Source organism: Pezoporus occidentalis, unplaced genomic scaffold (genome assembly GCF_034315485.1).
Source record: "Pezoporus occidentalis ecotype Australia unplaced genomic scaffold, CSIRO_AGI_Poc_V1 ctg33, whole genome shotgun sequence".
Lineage (NCBI taxonomy): Eukaryota > Metazoa > Chordata > Aves > Psittaciformes > Psittacidae > Pezoporus > Pezoporus occidentalis.
In genome coordinates, this window is record NW_026915268.1 from 4,245,313 (window position 1) to 4,270,278 (window position 24,966).

Consider the following 24,966-nt stretch of genomic DNA (forward strand, 5'->3'; position numbering starts at 1 on the left):
GGTAACACCTTACCTAACACTTGCATGCTTATCTTTTGCAGATTCACAGCTAGCAGGTGGGGGAAGATGTTTGGAATTCAGGGTGTTGTGGTGCCATGACATGCTTCAGGTATTGTCCTTGAAGTGAGTGAGAATACCTGGTGTATTTTTCTTTGTTTAGTTGCCTCAGTTGTTTTCTTACAACTGTGCTCACAGGTCTTGTCATGTAACAGAATTCAGAGCCAGTTAAATGCGACTGTTGTGTTCTGGTTAAATTCTTCTGTGTTATAGAAATGAGCATAGCTAAAAATTGAGAGAGCCAGCATTCGCCAAGATGTTGTTTTCTGAAATTGATAGCAGTGTTAAGCAAAAATTCTCTCTTCTTTTGCCAGCTCCCCATAAGGTAAGTTCTGCCCATGAATTCATAAAGATTTTTAGCTTTTGGGGAAGCAAAGAATTATCTACTCTACTGAAAAAGACTTTCTGCCTGGAAAAAAGACTTCAGGAAAAGATGATAAGGTATGTGACAGCAATGAAAGATTACCTGTTCACTGTTTTCTGTGGAATAGTGATGTGGAATGGTAATTCCACAAACCAACAAGTACTTAGAATAAAACCCTCCACTGAGAAGGGAGTAACTGTTACCCTGAATTCTCTAGAGCCATGTTGGGGGTTGCCCTCTACTGCAGGGTTACCATGCATGCTTTACTCTTTGGATGCTTTTTCCTCTTCAAGCTGAATAAAGATTCTGTTGCTCAACCCATTTGTTAAATCTATCACCAGGGCTTTGTCATACACAGGAGGTTGTCTGAGCTGACTTATGGGAAAGTGGTGGTAGGTCTGAATAGCTGTGAGATGCAAAAGCATCAGCATCATAGTAGGAGTTAGTAGCTAATGAACTGTAAAAGCATCATCATGAAAATATTCCACATGTCAGCTGTTACTTCCTTCTGAGAGCTGAATGTGGGGAAGGGGATGTCGGGTGGGAAGCAGCAGCAATTTGAGCTCTGAGGTATGCATGGTGGTATTCAGGTGTCTCTGTACTCTGCAGAACCCAACTGCAGGTGGGAGAGATGGAGGGTGTCAGACAAGTATTGCACATTGGATCCCAGTTTGGAGGTGGAATTCCTGCATACAATTACTTTTGAAAATATAGTAGCATTTATTACTTAGGCTTATTAGACTTACATGCTGAAGTATGTCTTTAAATGAGTGCTAGAGAGGAACGATTTTCTTCAGGACTTTTGCATGACAGGAAAGCATAACAAAGAAGAGCAGTGTAGAACAAGAAAATAAGTGCAAGTCGTGACCTTTAGGCCAAATAGTGTGTGGGAAGGGGTGATTTGCTGCAGCATGGGGTCAGAGGAGTGAGGGAGATAGTTATCACTAGTTAGGAAGTTATTACTCAAAATACATGGTAAACTAAAAGATGAAATGGTTCAGCTTCAGAATCTGTTTGATAAACAATTATAAAGTGGGTGTTCCATGGAAAACAAAGATACAAACTTTTGATGAAGCTGATAGTCTGTAGATGGAGATAATCTCAGTTGCTCAGAATCATGCTCACTTTCATAAACATTGATTTCATGGTGGTTTCCCTCCAGAACTATGCATCGGAGTTCCATGTGCAACAAGGCAGCCTGTGCTTCTCATGATTGCTGGTTAAAACTAAGAACTGCCATGTCATGTGCTATCAAAAATATCGTGATGGATGTAGCACAGACTCTGTTTCACGGCTCTGATAAACAAGGATTGCTAAATTGCAGTGTACCATCCAGGGGACAGGATTGTCACATGAATTTGTTTACAAACAGTAAATATTTTAAAGCATTTTCTGTTTAATTCCCAACTACAAGTAAAGAACATGAATGACGGTGCCATACTTGTCTTCAGTTCAGTAATCCAAATTAAACAAAAACTTGGCTTGATCTTTGCACATCCAAAATACTCTTTGCTCTCACAGCAGCCTGTGTGAAAGTAAAGGCTGAAAAAATACACAATAAATTGCTGTTTAAAGTTTTGTCTTGACAGTAAGTCCTTAAGGAAGTTCTGCTTTTAGAGAGTAGAGACACTCTGCTACTCTCCTCCAAAGGTAAAATGACAAATAAAAAGGAACGGGTGTAGCTTGAAATGTAGCTTTGTCTTCATTTCTCTTAAGAATGGAAGTCTATTATGAAAAACAGCTTCCCAAAGTAGCTTCAAAGATGGAGTGTCCTCTGGAGTCAGAAGTTTAACATCTAGTTTGGGCACAATCCAAGAAGTAAGGGCCCTGTGATGTTTCAGAGATGAGCTTGCCAATGGCTAGAGACCGTTGGTGTAAGGGCTTTGCATGCAGCAGCCTTCCAGCTTAGAGCTGAAGATCAGTGGTGGTGCAGTCACAGGCTGGTGTTTTTTCATTCCCTTTTGCTTGCTTATGTGTTACTGCCAGTGTCGTGCAACAGCAACACCCAGTTTGGGATTCCCCTCCCCCCTAACACTGGGGTATGAGATCTTGTGTTGAGAAAAGAGGAAGGAAGCTCAGCTCAGAACAGCAAATCTCGCAGCACCATCGCAGCTGCCTCAGTCTGCTGCTAGTCCTGAGTGACAGCAGCTGGGAAGGGGATCTTGCTTCCAGTGCCTTTGTTCTTTATCTTGAAGTCTGTGTCCTATAAACCTTGGTTCCCTTGGTGGTGGGCATCCTTCAGAGCCTCATGGATTCATGTACAATGGCAAGATGGAGCAAGACAGACAAGAAGAGTGGCGTGGGTATGTAACTGGGTGAACTGCCATTTGAGTGTTGTCTTCAGAACTTCTGAACAGGATGTGGGCAGGTGTTTGCTGTAGTGTGAGGGCTGAGCACTCTGTTTTACCATGGTGCCTTCATTAAGATGATCCATTTTGTACAAAGTTGTAATTGTTCAGACATAATGGCGAGCAGTACATGAGTGCTAGTGGTTTTGCTCTCACAGGGATATAGCTTTCCCCACCTTTGTATTTTAGAGCAGATTGGGTATTGTGTATAACACAGCAGCTAGAAGGAAGGGGCAACAAATACAGGGGGAGGGTAGTCTTACAGTTGCTTCTGAGACTGTCACTTAATGTTAGAGAGAAACCTATAATGAGTTGGCAAGTCATACTTTTTGGAAGAAAAGTCATCTTCCAGCATCAGTTGAATGATGTTCACTTGCATAAAGGACTGAGTTGGGGGTTTTTTTTTAATAATCTTTTTTAAAAAAAGGCCTTAAAATTAGGACTCAGCTGAAGTACTTGAAGTTAACTGCAGGTTCTCAGTACAGAAGACAGTCTTGTACTACTTGTGTTTTAGTTTGCTTACTAGTGTAGTTATAAATGTGGAATCCCCAAATTCTTCTAGAAGACACTTGTTATTTTAAGGAGGCCATATTGTGATACACATTAAAAACAGAAGACCCTGGCTTCATGAAATTAACCTTCAAGGAATCAGTAAGAGGAAAAGAATGCCTTCCTGTTCAGCTTCATTGTGCAGCAGTGGCAGAACTGCAAAATGGAAGTAGCCTGTTCTGGTGGCAGTTTGTATTGCAAAATAAAGGGTGCTGATATTTTCTCTTTCAGTTTTGTAAATAGCAGAAAGTACTAAATTTTTCACTTGTTTTTCTGAAAGCTGCTGATTTGGGAGACTGACTGGATTTGTTGTCTGTGGTATCTCTATCCTATATATGTGATGGATGTTAACTTACATGTGGATGGAAGTTCTAGGTACACATCAGTTATTTGTGGGAATAATATAAAATAAGCTTTGCTTATAGCAGCCTCTTACAAGGTCTGGGTGAGTTTCATGCCATTACAAAGAAAGCTTGCTGCTGTTGTGTGCAATCACTGTTAACATTATGGAGGCCAAATAACCTGACTTGATGTTCAGTGTACTATGGGCTAGGGACTTTATTGCACCTATGCCTTCAGTGGACTAATGTACCAGGTATGAGGAGGCCCTGGTTGTGATCTGTCGCTTGCTCAGCAGGCAGCTGCCATGTTTTGCTTGCAGTGAAGTTCTGACTGTTTGGAACTTTGCAGCTGGTGTGATCACTGAGTGGACAAAAAGCCAGTGTAATACAGAAGACTCCATTGTGTTTGGAAGGTGCAGCAAACCACACACATAATAAAAACAAGCTTGTGAAACAGGTTACTTCATCAACTGATGCCAGTCCTGTGAAGTTTATTTTCATGATACTACAGGGTGGTTGGATTGAACAATTTAACTTAAAATAATCAGAATATGCAATTTTGTATAGCAATAGCCTTTGCTACCTGTGATCTAAGAATATTTCAAAATAGTACACCTTTTAACTGAATCACTTAGCATGAGCACTTAATGGATAAAATGAGATCAGATAATAGACTGTAACATTTAATTGTAGTAGTTTGATACTGTTAAGCTTAAAGTACCATACAGACAACACAAATGCAGGAGTTTTTAAAAACTCTGGACTAGGTTTTCTTGGACCAGTGTTCCTGCTCTTCAAATACTGTCAGCTCTAACAACTCTGGCACTTGTTTTAGAGGATGTACTACATGTGGCTTGTAGGGTGACCTCAGTGCAACCCCTAGTCTGTACAGGTACTGCTTTCTGAAACATGGTCTGTACAAATATTGCTTCTTCTCTCGCCCATCTCCCTAATCACCTTCAGTCAGGTTCTTTAGGTTTACAACAGAGGCTGGAATCATAAGAAGTCTGTTACAACTCCTGTTGTGCCAAAGACGTGGATTCCTCTTGTCAGTCACCCCACTGAACACTCTTCAGCCTGTTGCATCATGCGGATGAGGAGTCCTGAGACTTGGGATATTTCCAGGTGCCAACACAGTGACCTGTAACTTGTGTACCAGGTGTTAGAACTAACTGAAAGACTAACCTGCTGTTCCGGAAGCATTTAAGCCATCAGAGATAGTTTTGTGTCAGGAAGAATGTAGATCAGGGCAACATAAACCTCCATTGTTGTTGGGGGGAGAGAGAGATTTATTTATTTGCAAGTTTAAAAGTTTCATTTCCTGCTGCAAATTAAGGAGTCGGCACTTGACCTGCTGTTGAGATGAGCTCAAAGAAACAAACTGCCACTGTCTGACTAGAAGAAATCTGCAGAGGGCACAATTAATGAGATGGGATTAGGGAGTGCACCGAATAGGAAATGCTGCAACTGATTATATGTATATTAAGGAACTTTACTAGTGTTTCAAAGGAGACAACAAATGTATCAAAGCTTTGATACTGATGAGTTTAAACTGCCGTAGAGACAACACAAATACAGGTGTTGATTAATGAACTTGGAAAAACCTTTGATAAATTTTCTGTAATGGGTACAGAAAGTGATGTATCCAGCTTGTGATGCAGCAGATGGACTTCTGCCTTACAGCCTGGTAATTCGTAAAGATGATGCTTTTTCCTTTGTAAACAAGTAAACCTGGTCAGCCAGGAAGTCGCTTGAAGTCACGAAGTCCAGAACAAAGTCTGCCTAGACTTGCCTGTGCAGGGCTAGTAATGGGCCAATGAGATTAGGCCTGCTTCCCATAGAGATAATTCCATCAGTCTCGTGGCTCAGGATAAATACATTTATCTGGCACATATGAGATTTTAAGCATTTCAAAGCTGGAAAATAACAGCAGTTCTTTAACACTGCCACATTTGCTTTGAGTATACATTCCCTCTACTGTAGTTACCGTAGGTGTTACAGATGGTTGCACTACTCTACAAATTGTTTTAGATGTTTCCTCCGTGTCTGTTGAACTGATTCCTGCAGAGTAGGCATGACAGTGCTTTCCAATGCGAACTCCAAAACAGGGAATCTCTTTCCTAGTGCAGGTCATGGGGGAGACGTGGCACTGTGGTGGGGTTTCCTTCTGCTGTGCTAGGCTACAAGCACGTGTGTGACGTTGATGTAAAAGGGGATCTGTGCAAGCTGCGTCACTGTGTGGCAGCAGTACATTTGCTGTTTCTCTGCTCACCCTAAGTAGGTCTGTTTCCTAGGTTAAAGAAGGTTTTTTTCTGTTAAATATTGTATTATAAGACCTGTCATACTTGTATGTAAAAAAAAAAAAGTCACAATTGTAGCAATGTCTGTGGCTTACAGACGTCAGTTTGAAGCCTACACTGGGGGGAGGAGTGCATATGCTCAGCCTGAGAGCCAACAGCTGTGACTAAGTGGTCTAATTGCATCTGCTGAAGACCTCTGAAGATGATTCAGCATCTCTGAAATCAAACAAGGTTGAGTTGTAAGGGAGGCAGAGCTTTGTTCAGGGTAGGTTGCCTACTCCATAAAATGCAACCCTTGAACCCCACAGACAGTTGGGAAACAAAGAAAGGGTAACTTAAGTAAGGTGAAAATAAAGCTGGGAAAGGAATCTATTAATCCACTGTTTTTCATGAAAGGAAAAGCACAGTTAAATACTCTTCGTGTAGAACAGATTTCTAAGGAAAAGAACCATGCTACTATTTTTTATAAAAAGATAAGGGGTCAGGAGCAGTATTGTCATATAACTAGTTGGGTGTGTTAGAACTTCCTGGTTCTTATAATCTGTACAGGCTTTATTGTGTTTAAGAAGGAAGATAAGTAGCTCAAGTCAGCTAAAACCTCCATCTGGCCCCAAGATTAAGTGTGAGAAGAAATCTGTATTTAACTACTACCTGAGCTAACAGCTTCCCATCTGAGAAATGAGAGTTACCCTTTGCTGAGTGTGATTTGTAATAAATGAATTCAGCCTTTACCCTACCTTGAGTTTTGATCCATTCCTCTGACTTGTGAAATAGTCATCGGCAGTGTGTCACTGTCATGTTCATTATAGTAGGTGGCTCTCTAAGAGTTACAATACTGCAATACAGATTTTATAGGTTTCTTTCCAGAAGTCAAGAAATCCTTTTAATCCTGTTAGGACTGCATGCTATCTTCAGGTGAAGCTTGTCAGTGTTCTTGCTGAGTGATTTCACCCTGTTTTAAGGAGAAGAAAATGATAACTGAACACAAAGAATTGATATGTAAGGAAATGTTACTACTCAGGAACAGGATTCTTGCTGAAGCTATTCATTGGAGGTGTTTGAATATGCAAAACTCTTAATGAGTTATAGAAATCATTCCATATACTCCTCTTATTACGGTAAAGTGAAAGGAAGAGCTGGTTCAGCAAAGCTACACCTCAGCAATGTTGTTTCCAATTCTCTTTAAGTGGTAGGGTGGAAAGTAGCCAAGGAGACCCACTTGAAATGTGGCTTATTACTACAATGTGAGAAAAATATAAAGAACAGGGTAGGGTCTTCACATGAAGGAAAACGGGCAGAAAAGATGGGTAGGAAGATCAGGGTAATAAACGGCTTCAGTGTTGCAAGTCTGTGGGATTTTCTTAACTCACCATTCCCATCTTGCAGTAGCTTACAGTCTAATCATGTAAATACCATGCATGTGGGGTTTTAAAGTACATAAATACTGAGGAAAGCTAGCTTTTTGAGGAAGGGATTCTGTTACCTGGATTCTTGTGAGTTTGTTAGAGAGTTTGGTGGGTGAATCTTATCAGTGAGGTACAAAATATGATTTTTATTCCACTTTCCCCTTTTCCTCACTTCACATCTTCTAAATGGAAGGCATAAAATTTAAATTGCAAAATGTTAACTGTGCTTCTGTCTCAGTTTGTGCTTGTTTGAATTTAATTCTGAATTCATAGCAGGAATCTTCCTCTGAACAGTATGAGACTGTTTCACTTACCTTGTGTCTTCTAAAATGCCCTCTACAGATTTTTCTCTACTCCACTTTGGAAAACATGTACATACTTGTGTGCTTAATGAAACAGGCTTCATAGCCACGCGTGTAGTGACCAGCATTTGTGCATCTGTATACAGCGGGTGTGATGTGCATATCATGTCTGACGGCTCTGGCTGTAATAGATATGTTGGAATGAAATGCAAACAGGAGTTTTCTTTAACGTTCATAGTCCTTTTTTTGCTGCTGGGATGGGCACAGGTAGCTGTCTTCACTTGTGCTCTGGATGGCTGAATGCAAGAGTGGTAGCAGAATTGGACACAGAAGCTCTTTAGAGTAGCTGTCTTTACAAGAGGTCTTATTTGCCTGAACGAGAACACTTCCATCTTCCTGAGGTGTAATTCAAATCCTGCTTTTGCTTTAGCATATTTCAGTTTGGAGGATCCTTTCTGGTATTTCTTTAGGCTTTTGTTCTGAAGCAGTATGGTTCAGGTGTGCTGGCTTCCAGCTCAGCTCCTGAGAATCCCCTAGAATCAAAGGGGTTTGCACTAGGGTTTTTGGTTTCTGCATGGTGCATGTGTGTCCTGCTGTAAAATTACCACTGAAGTTATGGGGACAAATTTGCTAACTCTATTCCTAATGACCTGTGAAGTCCATATTTAGGATGATTGTCTTAAGGGTCGTTTTCCTGGGCATTGTCTATGCCATTTTGGGAGAATGTGACAGCATCTGTGGACAGATACAGTATTGATGAGAACACCTTAGTCTGGTGCTGGCTGCTGGGTATATGCTGTTGTATGCTGTCCAAATCTCTCCTGCTGATTTTACTGACATGGTGTCAGTTGTTTCTGAGGCCAGTAATTGCTACTGGGATTTAGAATAAATGCTGGGGTCTTCAAGCAGGCCACCTTCTGTGCCTTGAGGATACTGTCCTACTTTGCATTTATGGCTGAGATATGAGATGCCAGGGAGTGGAGAACTCTGGTGGTTAAGTCTGGGGTGATAGTTGCAGTGTAAGAGAGTCACAGTTTGTAAAGGAAGCGATATCAGTCGCAGCTGACAGGAGACATAACTGGATGGAATAGTCAAATTTTGACTCACAGTTGATAGTTCAAAACTAGCAGATGTGAAAGTCAAGCTGTCCGGTGCTGTAGATAATGCAACTGGACGTAAGCTGGTGGTATTAATATAGAGTTTTTTGCAGTGGTATATGGGAGACAATAACATGTCTGGATAGCTTAAAGCTTTGAAAAAGAATCTGTGAAACTCATCCTACCTACCAATCCAAAATCTACAGTCAAATCTTTCTCAGGTTTCCACTTACTCATTTAGAAAAGCCTGAGCTGATAAAGCCACTTCCCTTGTTTTTAAATGAAAGTTTTAAGAGCACAGACCCAATATGCAATGTGAATATATGGCTCGGTGAGTTGCATCCGTATTTTGAGGTCAATACACCTGGAAGGAAAGCAGCATATCTTTTGAAATATAAAGTAGCTGCTAGTCAACAGTGATCTTCACCTGTATGGACCCTTCAGGAAAATAGTAAGGGCTCTCCCACACCCCCCAAACACTCTGGTGGAAGTATCTCATGAAGTATGGGAGGCTTGTTTGCCATCTTCTAGTTCTTGAAATCTGTGTCAAGATGAACAAAAGGAAGCCGGTCAGAATATAGCCACATGTCCACCATACAAATCTATGCTGAAATTCACATTTGTGTTGAGCTAAGACAGTTCTCTGGATCACTGAGGAGGCAGCTTCAAGATTCTCTTGAATCTGGACAGCAGAGCCTCACTTTTCAAATAATTTTTCTTTTTCTCTTTTTTTTTTTTTCTCCCTTCCTCCCCATTATGTTTCATGATTGAAGCCCCGCTCTGCCCAGTCAGGAGGAGAAACTGGTGGGAAGGCCTCTTCATGTCAACAAAAATAGCAACTTACTTTTGGTCTAATAAGCCTCTTAATTAAATCTGGAATTCCTTCTAATTTTTGTCCAAGAAATATAATAAATATAATGATGGCAAAAGAAATTAGAAACTCGATTTAGGGAACTCGAACAAGTGAAGAGGGTGAATCTGATTAGCTCTACCCTCCTGAGACATTTTTATGAAAGGCAATTAGATTTGAGATTTTAAGCATAATTTAAACTAAAATGTGTCATTAGTATACATTTTGGCCTAACAAAAATGAATATCATGTTTTAGAAGCCAGGGGGGACAGGCGAGCAAAAGGTGTGTAGGAATATACTGAAGTGTTATGTAAGTTTGACTGCTCTGTGCCTGTGGATTGGGACACTGTCAGGAGGAAAGGAAGCAAACTGCTGTCTCGTGTTTACCAGCCAGTGCGCTGTTCCTGCCTGGGTAATGTAGTCATGGCTTCAGGCTTACTCATTTGATTCAGTTTCCCTGTGTGATACTACCTTTAGTAACCACTTCTACTCTGTAATGCTCCTGTAAAAGTCTATAACCATGCCCATGAAATAAAAATACACAGAAACAAATGCTTAGCAGAGCAGCCCACATCCGGTAGCACTGAGTGTAAGAGCTAGTGAAGAAGCTGATGTTCTTGAGCTCTCTCTGAAGCATGGCTGTTTCTTAACCACATACAGATAAGCTTCTGATTAGAACACTGCTCCTGTGATCTTTTCAGAGTGATTAAGTGCAGAAGATGAAACTTTCTGCTTGTTTCAATATGAAGCACAGTTTCATGTTAAGATGAAGCATCTGAAACCAGGAAAGGAGTCGGTAAATTCAGGTTCTGTATGCATGTCTGTGCCCCTTCTCACCAGGGTAGCCATAAATTCCTGTAAACTGTGCACTGGACTAACAATTCTCCAGCACAATCAACATGTATACCTGTGTTAAGTCAGGAGACTATGATCTGGTGGCTATTACAGAGACGTGGTGGGACAGCTCGCATGACTGGAATATAGTCATGGAGGGCTATGTCCTTTTTAGGAAAGACAGGCCAGCCAGGAGGGGTGGTGGGGTTGCTCTTTATGTGCGGGAGGAACTACAATGCACCGAGTTCTGTCTGGGGACAGATGATGAGCGAGTTGAGAGTCTGTGGGTGAGAATTAAGGGGCAGGCTGGCAGGGGGGATACTGTTGTAGGTGTCTGTTACAGACCACCAGATCAGGGTGAGGAAGTTGACGAGGCCTTCTACAGGCAGCTAAGAGAGGCCTCACAGTCACAGGCCGTGGTCGTCGTGGGGGATTTTAACTTCCCTGATGTTTGCTGGAAGGACCACTCGGCAACCCAGCCGCAGTCCAGGAGGTTCCTCCAGTGTGTGGATGATAACTTCCTCCTGCAAATGGTGGATGAGCCGACCAGGAGAGGAGCGCTGCTGGATCTCATCCTCACTAACAAGGAGGGTCTGGTTGAAGCAGTAAGGGTAGAGGGCTGCCTTGGTTGCAGCGACCACGAGATGGTGAAGTTCAGGATCTTGTGTGGTAGGACTAGTAGAATACCAAGTAGAATTGCAACCCTGGACTTTAGCAGGGCAAACTTTGGCCTTTTCAAGCAATTGCTAGGGGAAATCCCATGGGCAAGGCTGCTTGAAGGAAAAGGGGCCCAAGATAGTTGGTTGACATTCAAGGACTGCTTTTTCCGTGCTCAAGATCGGAGCATCCCGACACGTAGGAAGTCAAGGAAGAGGGCCAAGAGACCTGTGTGGCTAAATAGGGAATTGCTGGGTATGCTCAAGTGGAAGAGGAGAGTTTACAGGTCATGGAAGGAGGGGCTGGCCACTTGGGAGGAATATAAGGCTGCTGCTAGGGGATGTAGGAAGGCAGCTAGGAGGACTAAGGCTTCCTTAGAATTAAACCTGGCAAGAAGGGTCAAGGACAGCAAAAAGAGCTTTTTCAAGTACATGGCAGACAAAACTAACACCAGAGGCAATGTAGGCCCACTGATGAACGGGATGGGTGCCCTGGTGACAGAAGATGCAGAGATGGCAGAGTTACTGAATGCCTTCTTTGTCTCTGTCTACTCTGCTGCAGGCAGTCCTGAAGAGCCCTATACCCCTGAGACCTTAGATGAAGTCAGGTCGACGGAGCGACTTGCCTTAGTCGATGAGGAATGGGTTAGAGATCAGTTGAGCAATCTGGACGTCCATAAATCCATGGGTCCAGATGGGATGCACCCGCGGGTGCTGAGGGAACTGGCGGAAGTCATTGCTAGACCACTCGCCATCATCTTTACCAAGTCCTGGGAAACGGGAGAGGTGCCTGAGGACTGGAGGAAGGCAAATGTCACTCCAGTCTTCAAAAAGGGCAAGAAGGAGGACCCGGGTAACTATAGCCCGGTCAGCCTCACCTCCATCCCTGGGAAAGTGATGGAACACCTTATCCTTGGTGCCATCTTAAGGCACATCAAGGATAAGAGGGTTATGAGGGGCAGTCAACATGGCTTCACCAGGGGGAAATCATGTTTGACCAATCTCTTAGCCTTTTATGAGGAAATAACACGGTGGATGGATGATGGCAGAGCGGTGGATGTGGTCTACCTTGACTTCAGCAAAGCCTTTGACACAGTCTCCCACAGCATCCTCACGGCTAAATTGAGGAAGTGTGGACTGGATGACCAGGTAGTGAGGTGGACTGCGAACTGGCTGAAGGAGAGAAGCCAGAGAGTTGTAGTCTATGGGGCTGAGTCTAGTTGGAGGCCTGTAACTAGTGGAGTGCCTCAAGGGTCAGTACTGGGACCGGTATTATTTAATATATTCATCAATGATTTAGATGAGGGAATTGAGTGTACTATCAGCAAGTTTGCTGATGACACTAAGCTGGGAGGAGTGGCTGACACGCCAGAAGGCTGTGCTGCCATCCAGCGAGACCTGGACAGGCTGGAGAGCTGGGCCGGGAATAACGGGATGAAATATAACAAGGGAAAGTGTAGAGTCCTGCATCTGGGCAGGAACAACCCCAGGTTCCAGTATAGGTTGGGGAACGACCTGTTAGAGAGCAGTGTAGGGGAGAGGGACCTGGGGGTCCTAGTGGATGACAGGATGACCATGAGCCAACAGTGTGCCCTTGTGGCTAAGAAGGCCAATGGCATCCTGGGATGTATTAGAAGGGCGGTGGTTAGTAGGTCGAGAGAGGTCCTCCTTCCCCTCTACTCTGCCCTGGTGAGACCCCATCTGGAATATTGTGTCCAGTTCTGGGCCCCTCAGTTCAAGAAGGACAGGGAGCTGCTGGAGAGAGTCCAGCGCAGGGCAACCAAGATGATTAAGGGAGTGGAGCATCTCCCTTATGAGGAAAGACTGAGGGAGCTGGGTCTTTATAGTTTAGAGAAGAGGAGACTGAGGGGTGACCTTATAAGTGTCTATAAATATATAAAGGGGGAGTGTCACGAGGATGGAGCCAGGCTCTACTCAGTGGCAAACAATGATAGGACAAGGGGTAATGGGTACAAACTGGAACACAAGAGGTTCCACTTAAACTTGAGAAGGAACTTCTTCTCAGTGAGGGTGACGGAACACTGGAACAGGCTGCCCAGGGAGGTTGTGGAGTCTCCTTCCCTGGAGACATTCAAAGCCCGCCTGGACACATTCCTGTGTAACGTTATCTAGGTGTTCCTGCTCCGGCAGGGGGATTGGACTAGATGATCTTTTGAGGTCCCTTCCAATCTCCAGCACACTGTGATACTGTGTGATATATACTGAAGACCTGCATCTAAACAGGCGCTCTTAAATCCTGCGCAGAGTGGTTATAAAGAACAGCTTGGTTTTATGTGTATGCAGATTTGTTTGTTTTCAGCATTGTCTGTTTTCAACACCTTTGCATTTTCATAAGAAAAAAGATTAAATAATGGTAACAGATGAAACTTCTTGATAGAATTATGATTCCCTTTGTTTGTACTAGTGTATCAGAATCTTAGTAACGCTGTGTGGTTTTCAGTTTAATTCCGGTTTATGGCTGTATTGAAAAACATTGTTCTCATCCTTCAATTTTTCAGCTATATACAATTTCAAAGGCACAGGAATACCACAACTGACTTTACAGATTGGTGACGTGGTCCATATCTTGGAGTCCTGTGAAGGTAAGTCAGTTGTCTCCAGGCAATAGGTTTATCTGAATAACTTAACCCTTTTACTTCTTAGCAATTCTCCGTGTTGCATAAGCAGTTGTCCCGTGTTCTTATTTGTACTGGTGGTGGTGTATTTTGAGGAAGAACCTATTCCTTTCTGGAGAGCCAAAATGAGAAATGTTGCAGTACATGTGCTTTTTTGGGAAGCTGTTACTGAATGAGGAAGGCATCAAGTGAGTCTGTGAAGTTCATGCAGCTGTAGTATACCTGATGGGAGTTACAGTAGATTCAATTGATGTTTTAATGGAGTTCATTTTTGTCTCTAAACTAAATATTTGTTGCTAGGAGATACTCAGCACCCTGATCATCCTGTAGCACAAGATGGAAATGTGGTATGCTAAAGTAGTCTGTAGGTCAGCATGATCAAACGTTTCTGAAAAGCATCCAGCTTACAGAACACGCTAAACAACAGAAGCCCAAGTCATGCATGTCAGATAGCCAATATGCTGATCCAGGCTTACATAGCTTTGTACATTTGTGAAGCTGAATTCACTGTTGATACTGTAGTGCTAGTGTATTCCTCCGCATGGATTTGATCTATACTTTCACAATGTTACTGAATTCTCTCCGAAGTCTGCTCCAGCTACTGAAGTTCTTATTAGTATAAAACAATAGGGTGCAATTATTACTAACTCAACAGCTATCTGCAAATGTCCACTGTAATAGTAATTCATTTTCAGTCTGCAGTGATGTGCTTGACTGAGAGTTAAAAAAATAAATTATGAAGTGCTTCAAGCTTTGCAAAACGTACTGGAAAATCATCAGCTTACTTGCACCGTCTGTCAGTGCTATCTTATTAACTGTAGTTACGTTAAAAGAGACAGGCCAGCTGCTGCACTATGCACTTACAGAGAGCTTGGTGCTGAAAGGCACTTTTGAGCCCAGCCCATTTCATTTCACAGAGCTCTAGGTTGTTTTGCATGGAAACAGCAAAGTGTTAGAGAGAAAAGCATCTGAGGAACCATACCTTCCATGTTTTGGAGAGGAGAAGCATGTTTTTTTCCTCTTTTGTTTCTAAGAGAAATTCAATATCTCAAAGTATCAGTGAAAATACTGATGTCACTCACTAGATGCTTAGTCAATAGATGCATCTCTGTCATGAGTAATATTTGTGTCCTCTCCTAAAAATGAAAGATCTGCATAAATCTGTAAGCCTTCATTCTAAACATTTTGGCTAAGAAAGAATATATTGGTTATCCAGAAACCTCCTCATCCCTGTGTTGTCTCTGTTAATGGCAGAAACAACATTCCAGGTTCCTGTCTCCTGTGGTACCTTTGTTGTCAGCCCAGCCTAGCAAGTTGAGTGGTGAACCTGTGGTGGTTTTTTATGTAAAAGTCCTCTCTGAATCTTCTGCCCTTTACATGCGCTGTCACAGCTTGCATTATGCAATACCTTTGCCAGTGAAGAAGTAGATTCTTTAAGCATTGTGCCAGTAAGTTGTCTTTTATCAGATATCTTATGAAACATGCTGCCAGCTGCCACTGAAGAGTAACCAAGAGTAGCAGGTTTTCCCTACACTCATTATTCATGCTATTTTAGTTTGTTTTGCATGCACAGAATATGCCCAGACATACACGTGCAGTAACAACAAATGGGAGTAAATAGATTTGACACACTTGGATGTAAATTGGAGACTATGTGCAAGTAATTCAGTTTGAGAAGTAAGTAGGAATTTTATTGTTAAGAAGATAGTGGGGAAAAAAAATCCCAGTGCTGAGGAAAAAATCCGGGGTCTGTTTTTGAGGTCAGTGATTCTCCTGAGTCTTGCAACATTGCCGTTCCCAGAGGACTGCTTCGGGTTTGGGATTTCTTTGTTTATGTTTTGGTTGCACAGCTGAAATACCTGTTAGAAATGGAGAGAGAGAAAAGGTAACATCTGTTCGTGAAACTATACCAGAAAGTGTATGCTGTTCATCATAAAATGCTTGCTTTGGGTGAAATAGAAGAAATATTCAACAGAGTTGAATACTGTTGCTATGCAGGTAATGTTTCGTGATAGAGTGTGTGCGCATTGGATGTGGCTTCTGCTGTAATTTAGTAAGGGTGAACTCCTTATGTTCTTCTTAGATGTTTATTGTGACTGCACTGGGGCATAGACGGAACAAAGCCTGAACTAGTACTGCAAGCTGCACTCTTTTCTTTCAGAAGGGGTTCCTAGTTATGAATGGAGAAGGAGCCCCATAACAGCCCTTCATTTTCTTGAGGTTCTGTCTTGAACTTTACAGTAGGAGTAACTTTTGAGTTAAGTCCAAAAGCTGTAATTCCTTATGGCAGAAAGATGGCCTGTTCTTACATTCAGGGAAGCTGGATGTATAACTACCATGTACTGTGTTGGATTAATAGGACACCTAGAACACAATTGGAAGAGCTTGATGCGCTATCCAGTATCATGAGTGATCTTGGTTAAGAGATATATATGTGTGTGTATTTATTATATATTGCATTACAAAACAGCTTATCCTACCTTTTTTAAATGTGAGTGTGCAGGTATTATAATCTGTGTAAGATTGTGTGTGCTTACTATGCAAGACTTGAAAAGAGACCGTATAATAATACTTGCTAATGCGCAAGTCATGCTCAGTATGCTTCCTGATATTTGATTTGCTTTCATCCATGTAGTTTTAAACTAATTATTAATTTTTAACATCTTATGCTAGATAGTTCTTATATGAAACAAACCTCGTGATTTTCTAATATACTTTTTCATGCATATGTTCTGTCATACTAAGTGCATTCTTTCTTCTTTTTAGGTTGGTACAAAGGTTATCTAGTAAGACATAAAGGATCAGAGGTAAGATCATGCTGTTCACTCCTATGAGACTATTTTTAAGGAATTAACCCATGAAGGTTTTATTAGTATCTCTTGTCAGATAGCCCTCTTGTGATCTCTGAAGTCAGCTCTTTCCTGATGAATAGAATGATCAGCATTTGTCCCGGACAGTGTTGGTGAATACTGAAGGACTGGGAGAAGCAGATCAATGAAGACAATATTACTGTGCCTTCAGGCTAACACACTGAGGAAGACATCATTTGAAATAACTTTTTGAGTGAATTTGCTCGTACCTGTGTCTGGTTCTGCACTTTTTTTCTAAGGATTCTTTAGGCTACATGCAATATGACCAACTCCCACGAGACTTAAATTCTGAAATACATGTAAAAAAGTCATATTAATAAAACAGTCTGTATTCCTATTTCTAAATATGGAAAGCCACAAATGAATCATTTCTACCTTGTGTAGGATGATGCCTGACTTAAGTAGCAAGAAAATTACTTTTTAGTTTCAAATGCACTTTTCTAGAAGAAAAGCATTTCTTTTGAAACTTGCTCTTAGTACTGGATTCTTGTGGGGTGCAGCACTGCAAAGGCATTGCAAGTTAGAGACTCAGGCCTACATTACAGTAAGAATGTTTGGTGGAATTTGCATCTCTAGCCTGGAAAAAAGATGTACAAACCCTTCACAATCCCTTAAAATGTGATATCTGGGGAGCAGAGGGACCATTGCTGGCAGAGAATATGCATCAGAAAAAAATCAGAATAGTCTTTCTTTTGCATTTCCCCTTTTTCTTATTCTGTATTCAGTAGCTTGTAGGGATTAACAATAACTTGCATTGACTTAGAGTAACTAATTTGTGTCCATTTTCAAACTGCATGTGACAGTAGAATATTCTAATTTCCTTTTGGAAGTATTAGGTGCTTGATTTACTGTTTCGTTTCATTGCTCAATGACTACACATCCTAAAAGACAGAGGAATGAATAACTGTGATCTCCAGACTTCTGCCTGTTGTTTCTCATGTTCTATGAGCTCCAATACAACTGCACAGAAATGGAAGCAAGCAAATAAGGTGAACTAGCTCACCAGAAAGGAGGGGGGAGACAGGCTAGTCATAGGGGAATTCACCATCAGTTCTTGATGCAATGTAGTATTTTAGTGGAAGCTCCCAAAGGAGTTATCAGCTGCCTGGTCTGTGATACTTGAGGGTCGATATGAGAGAATGGCTTCCCGTCTTGTCCAGTACTACTGTGTTTTAAATACTCCTTTGACGTTTCTTTTGGCTCAAAATGCTATAGTTGTTTAATTAAAATTTGTATTTTAATGGCCTAAAATTGAATCTAAAACTAAAAAGGGAAAATATTTAACAGTACTAACCACTTCCTTTCAACTAATTTTTAATATTGCTAAAGGGTTTCAAAGTCAAAATGCATTGCATATTTTAAGAAATATTATTAATTTCATAAGATTTCAGTAAACTACTGTTTAAATCTTCTGTTTTCTGGGGGAGTACATTGAGGGGTGGAAGATGGTGTTTCTTATGAAGAAATGTAATCCTATGTGTTCTGTGTTTGCAAAAATGGATAGGACAAAACTTCTATTATTTGTCTGTCAGACAAATGCACCTATCTGGACAGGAAACTACATAGACAGCAGTTTAATTTGGAGATTAGTCATGATTGTTCCCTAAATGCTCTTGGAGAATAAATGTTGATATTTTTTGTTCTCCTTCAACAGGGAATATTTCCTAAATCTTTCATCCACATCAAGGAAGTTCCTGTTGAAAAGAAAAGGTATTGAATGTTTTATTACACTAAGGATCTTACCTGCTGAAGAATGAATGACTTATAAGGCATTTACATGCCTTAACCATGGTAACTATAATATAAACCTGTGAAATTCAGATACTCTTTTTCATTTTCATTGTGTTAGAATTTCTTCTCTTTCTAGACATTCAGAAACTGTAATACCTGCTGAAATCCCTTTAGTTCAAGAAGTTACCACTACTCTTTGGGAATGGGGAAGCATCTGGAAACAGCTCTATGTGGTATGACATTATTGCATTCTGTGTGTGGCCTGGTAATTAGTCCTATTCAAGCATCTTGAGGTCTTGTTCAAATTGGTGTCTTTTCTTAGATGCAGGGCAGGATCTGGAAGGATTTAAGCAATTACTTCTTCATCACTGCTTAGATGATTACCATTTTCTTCAATGGCTTTAAATGAAAAGGCTGGCTTACTGATGAGGAGTAGTGTAACTGCATGTTTTTAGTTCAAACCCTGGGTACCCTGTACATGATAAACTTTTCATAACTGCTGTTTTTAGAGTTGACAAGTTTCAAGATAGGAGAATTAAACATGACTAGAATTCATTTGAAAAAGATTCAACAAAGTTCTTGAATGTTACGACAGAAGTTGTTCTAGTTCGTATTGGAAGCGTGTAGCTATTAAAGACAGGCAGTTTCAAGAAGTCAGTCTTTTTACTTTCAGTATCTTAACCTACATCTCTTAAAGAAAAACATTTATTTACCTTTTTTTCATCTTGGAGAAAACCATTTTTTTTTCCTGTGAGCACTTTTACCAATACATACAAGCACAATGAATTTGGAGGTATTAGTCAAAAGGGCCACTGCATCAGCATCTGTGTTAATTGTGAGCAAGCAGCCTCTACTCATGGTGGTCTTTTGCATATGCTTGTAGTGTCCACAGTGTCGTGTGGAACTTAGAAGTGATAAATACATTATTTTTTATTTACCTGTTTTATCTTTCTTGTTGTAACCCTACATTAATCTCTACTGATTCTAGTGACTTGTTTAACCTAAGCCTGCTGGCCAAAACGTCATGAAGTGTTGAAAGCATCAAAAGATAGTGAATTCCCTAGTACCTGGGTAGTCTCTTCTACTAAACTGTTTCAACAACTTGCACTGACTGCTCCAGGATCTCAGCCACTGGATTTTGCTTTTTCTCTGCTGGGGCAAAGAAATCTTGACTATGGGTGGTTTTTCCTCATGAATATATTTCCTGAAACTTGTCACTTCTGAGTCTTCCTCTTGTTAACGTCAACGATTAAAACTTTTAATGTTTCTGTGATGACACTGGGACTGCTTTAGTGACTTCTGTGCATTCTCCCACTATTCTCTTGAGTATATTCGTACCACAGCGTTCTTATCAGTATCTCATACAGACCTAAATTGCTTTCATAATGTTTTCTCCTGATGAGACTCAGTTCATGAATTTTAAAACAGCACAATTAAACCCAAAATAATGCAATTTCCTATCCCCATACAAACTATTTACATTTAGTGGAATTTCTTTGTGGTCACATGGAAGGTCCTGTCCTTAAAAATTTGTGGGATGAGAAGAGGAAAGAAGCCAGGGCTAGTACTTAGCCTAATTCTTGCTCCTACAATTACTTAGCATTAAATAGGACACATCCTTGGATTGTCAAGACCAATGCTTTGCTTCAATGTCAAGTTTGAAACCTACTGTTTTCTTTTCTATCTCAGATGAATAAGAAGGAGCAGTTCCAGCAGGTGCAGTCCATGATGTATGACCTCATGGAGTGGCGGTCACAGCTTCTGTCCGGGACTTTGCCAAAAGATGAGCTGAAAGAACTCAAACAGAAAGTCACCTGCAAAATTGACTATGGTAACAAGTAAGTGGCATACATTCCTTCTGGAAAACATGATTTATTTTAGAGCAGCCAGCTAGAACAGAGATGATGATCAAGTTTTCCTCTTTGCAGTTTTGTAACTCATTAATGCAAGATGTAGACAAAATGAATCTTCCTTTTCAAACTTCTGCCTGTTATTCGTGTGGTTACAGTAACTACCATGTTAAGGCTTCTCATAACCAATTGTTATTGCTTTTTCAAAATAGTGATTTATTTAACTACAGACATATGAGTTTGTCAATTGTAAAGATTTGAGGTCAGATAACTGGTCTTTGTACATATATAACATCAGTGTACTCAGGACCCAAAACGTTTCCAACTTTCACAAACACAGCTTACCACCAGTAGTATTGGCTACCACTTCAGAAGTGTTCAGGGAGGCCTTAATGTGGTGGATGAATAGCAAAAGTCTGAAGTGTACAGAGCCTTTGCTGGAGGCAACACAGCACCACCCTCACCCCAATTTACTTAGGGAATTTCCAGGCAAAACTCTGGTTCATAGAAGTGAAACTATCAGGGATAGAATAGCTATCTGACAAAATGCTTTATTTCTTGCCAGTGAAAAGCCACTGCAATACAACACATTTTAGGTAAAAATGGGGTTATCTAGGGGCAAGATATTTAAAATGGCTTGGGGTTGTGTAGAGGAAAAGTGCAAGTTGGGTAGTATTTGTAAGTGTGAGAAAGTGTGGGTTTGAGTTGTGATGTGTGAAGGAAACATTGTGGGGAAGGAGTAAAGGGGAATGACAGTGGAGGCTGAATGGGAAGAGGAGATTGAACATCAAATCTGGAGAGGTTGTGGGTAATCATGTAAGGTGATGAAGATATCTTGCAGTCTGATACAGACTGCTTCAAACAACATTAACAGTGACAGAAGGGCAGCCAGTGCCTCTAGAAATTGTGAAAAACACTGTCTGGCATGAAGTAGTCTGATTTTTGAGAGGCATGGAAGAGTGAGATCCTGGATAGGCAAGAAGGGGTATCTCTTGACTTGAGGTGACACTAAGACACTGGGGACAAGAATGTGTAAGGACATATGGAGGTAAGACTTGAGGTTTTTAAGGTGGGGGAAGAGTGGAAGGAAAAAAGGCATGATTTGTATGAGAGCAAGAAAGCAGAGCATAGTAGTTAAGTAACAGGACTAGGAGGCTAAGAGAGCAACAGAAAAGCAGAAACCACCAGAAAAACCTAGGCACCTTGATTGCAAAGGTTATATGTTAAAAAGCGAAAGAGATGAAGGCTTTGAAGTCACTGAACATGGTGAATCTACTTTATATGAGAGGCATTAAAATGCTTTTTTGACGTTACTTTAAATTCCCAAAATGTATAAATACTGTACAACAGCTTGAAAAGAAAATCTCATTGGGTTAATATTTTCTTCAATGAAATGCTATTACATGTATTTAAACCTTGAAGCAGCTCCTGCATTCTATATCTAAGCTTTATTTTCGTAGAAGGAAATAATCCTGCTTTTATGCCCTTTGTATTTTCACAGAATACTTGAGCTAGATTTGACAGTTAGAGATGAAGATGGAAATATTTTGGATCCAGATAAAACCAGTGTCATCAGCCTATTTCATGCTCATGAAGAAGCAACTAATAAAATCACTGAGCGAATTAAAGAAGAAATGGTAGGAATGACTGGTAAACTTAATCAGTTGTACTGGATTTTCATTTTGGTTTTACCTATTAAAGGGTTGAAGGTAGTAACCTACCATGAAAGCCAGTGGAAACTTTTGCCTCTGACTTAAGAGTAGAGTCACGTTCATTTGTTATAAATATGGCAGAGCCTCAAACTGATTTATCTGCATTTATGCACTAGATTCAGGCTGTGGGTTAGGATGAAAGACTATTCTAAAGTGGTTTCTAAATCAATTATTGGGTTCCTAAATGGAAATACTTTTCCTCATTCTATCTGTGAGTTACTGAGTAGGCTGATTCACTTAGTGAATAGTTATGTGCTTGGAATTCAGCCTGCAAGCTGTGAGTAACCAAAGCTTGCTTTTAGAAGATCTTGTGAGAAGACTAATTGTTTGCTGTATGTTGCTTGTTAGCTAGTGTGATGGAGTTAAAGAATTTAAGCTCATTAAAGAGGGACTCAGGTGAACTCAGCATAATCTTGCGGACACCAGAAGTTAGCATGCCTAAGCAAAGCTGATGAGTGCATACATTTCATCTTTTACAATGCAAAGAAGGTGACTGCTCTTCCTTGACCTTTCTCTATATTAAATCTGTTCAGGGATTTGTAAGATACTTGAGTTCTTTCCTGGATTCATAAGAAAGTAAACTGTAATAAAGCAAGTTTGGGACTGTGAGAATGAAGACCTTAGGCTCACTGTTGGAGAGGATCTGGCTTGAGACCACCTTAAGAACCTGAACATGCACAAGTCCATGGGACCTGATGAAATCCATCTGCAGGTCCTGAAGGAGCTGGCAAATGAAGTTGCTAAGCCACTGTCCATCATATTTGAGAAATCATGGCAGTCAGGTGAAGTGCCCGATGACTGGAAAAAGGGAAATATAACCCCCATTTTCAAGAAGGGGAAAATGGATGACCTGGGGACTACAGAGCAGTCAGTCTCACCTCTGTGCCTGGCAAAATCTTGGAGCAGATTCTCCTGGAAGGCATGCTAAGGCACATGAAAATCAACAAGGTGCTTGGTGACAGCCAGCAGGGCTTCACTGAGGGGAAATCCTGCCTGACCAATGTGGTGACCTTCTATGATGGGGCTACGGAACTGATGGACAGGGGTAGAGCAGTTGATGTCATCTACCTGGACTTGTGCAAAGCGTTCGACACTGTCCCACACGACATCCTTGTCTCTAAATTGGAGAGACATCAATTTGATGGATGGACCACTGGGTGGATAAAGAACTGGCTGGATGGCCGCACACAAAGAGCTGTGGTCAATGGCTCAATGTCCGGCTGGAGACCAGTAATGAGTGGGGTCCCTCAGGGATCGGTGTTGGGACCGGTCTTGTTCAACATCTTTGTCGCTGCCATGGACAGCGGGATTGAGTGCGCTCTCAGCAAGTTTGCCAATGACACCGAGCTGTGTGGTTCGGTTGATACCCTGGAGGGAAGGAATGCCATCCAGAGGGACCTCGACACGCTTGTGAGGTGGGCTGATGCCAACCTCATGGAGTTTAACCATGCCAAGTGCAAGGTCCTACACCTGGGTGGGAGCAATCCCAGGCACAGCTACAGGTTGGGCAGAGAAGAGATTCAGAGCAGCCCTGAGGAGAAGGACTTGGGGGTGTTGGTTGATGAGAAAATGAACATGAACCGGCTTCAGTGTGCGCTCGCAGCCCAGAAACCAACCGTATCCTGGGCTGCATCCAAAGGAGCGTGACCAGCAGGTCGAAGGAGGTGATCCTGCCCCTCTACTCTTGTGAGACCTCACCTGGAGCATTGTGTGCAGTTCTGGTGTCCTCAACATAAAAAGGACATGGAACTGTTGGAACAAGTCCAGAGGATCAGGGACTGGAGCACCTCCTGTATGAAGACAGGCTGAGAAAGTTGGGGCTGTTCAGCCTGGAGAAGAGAAGGCTGCGTGGAGACCTCAGAGCAACTTCCAGTATCTGAAGGAGGCCTATAGGGATGCTGGGGAGGGACTCTTCATTAGGGACTGTGTGTTCAAGGCCAGGTTTAGTGTGAGGTGTCCCTGCCTATGGCAGGGGGTTGGAACTAGATGATCTTGAGGTCCTTTCCAACCCTAAATATTCTACGATTCTAAGCAAAACACCTAACTAAAAGAAAGTTGGGCCGTTGTGCCACTTGATTAATGCCCATGACAAATCACTGGAAAGCACCTTGTGAGTTGTTCTCATCAGTGTCACTGAAGAAGTCTTGTTTCCCAGACATCAGAATGTCATTAACTGACAATATGAGGAAAATGAAACTTAGTAGTCTGCAACAGATCGTGTTGACTTGTTTTAAAAATGCGTAAAAAGAGCTTTAGGACATTGAACAGTAAGTAGCTGTTCCTTGGTGGTTAAAGTGGGATGTAGGTAAAACTTGGAGCCTATTTCAGAGTCAGTGAACCTCCTCAGCTGTGTCCTTATCTCAGCTGTTGTTTCCTCTTCAAAGAGGTGCATTTTCTGTTGCTAGTGCTCCCAGCATACTGAAACCCTATCATAATGTGGATAGTAGGCTTTCTGGTGTATCCTACTGTGTTCAGACAACACATCTTCCAGACTTTTAGGCTTGCCTCTGTAGGGAGAGCTTGATACATTTTCTCTTTACAAGTGATAGTAATGTAGCTAACTCTTTTCCTTCTTCTGTGTAGTCAAAGGATCAACCAGATTATGCATCATACTCCCGAATGTCTTCATCCCCCACCCACAGTCTGTATGTCTTTGTGAGGAATTTTGTTTGCCGAATTGGAGAGGATGCAGAACTCTTTATGTCGTTATACGACCCCCTGAAATCAACAGTTATAAGGTAAGCTTTCTTTTTATTGCAACAGAGTAGCAAAAGGACCTAGCCAAAATAAAGCAAAATAGCTGCCAACATGCTAGTAATACAGAGGATATGTAAATGAAAGGAAGAAAACCCAAAGGAAAGGGAAGTGTGGGCAAATGTACTTGTTGGTGGCTATTAAAGAATTCCGAGGTGAGGGATCCCAAGTAGGTTGATGGGAAATTCCTGGGCTAAGCATTTCAGAATTTTGGGGAAACCTGAGAACACTTCAAAGCTAAGTGATTATTCTTGATGGGTGTCCAGAGTGAAGTACTGAAATGGGGTGAAGGGGACAAAATGGAATTA

General features: G+C 41.5%; 1 protein-coding gene and 1 long non-coding RNA gene across 3 annotated transcripts in view; one reads left to right on the plus strand and one right to left on the minus strand.

Moving 5' to 3' along the window:
• Positions 1–2,391: 2,391 nt before the first annotated feature.
• Positions 2,392–24,966, plus strand: part of DOCK2 (dedicator of cytokinesis 2) — a 167,157-nt gene continuing 144,582 nt past the window's right edge. The window contains exons 1-8 of one of the 2 annotated variants that reach the window (XM_062629202.1): positions 2,392–2,724; positions 13,625–13,708; positions 16,508–16,548; positions 18,266–18,321; positions 18,461–18,575; positions 20,032–20,180; positions 21,694–21,829; positions 24,488–24,642. In XM_062629202.1, coding sequence (XP_062485186.1) covers positions 2,670–2,724; positions 13,625–13,708; positions 16,508–16,548; positions 18,266–18,321; positions 18,461–18,575; positions 20,032–20,180; positions 21,694–21,829; positions 24,488–24,642 — 791 coding nt within the window. In that variant the 5' untranslated portion in view covers positions 2,392–2,669. The remainder of the gene's footprint in view (positions 2,725–13,624; positions 13,709–16,507; positions 16,549–18,265; positions 18,322–18,460; positions 18,576–20,031; positions 20,181–21,693; positions 21,830–24,487; positions 24,643–24,966) is intronic. The other variant, XM_062629203.1, reaches the window with a different exon arrangement.
• LOC134169018 (uncharacterized) overlaps positions 22,196–24,966 on the minus strand; it is a 230,071-nt gene continuing 227,300 nt past the window's right edge. Inside the window, exon 3 of the long non-coding RNA XR_009966722.1 lies at positions 22,196–22,211. This is a non-coding gene — a long non-coding RNA (uncharacterized LOC134169018). The remainder of the gene's footprint in view (positions 22,212–24,966) is intronic.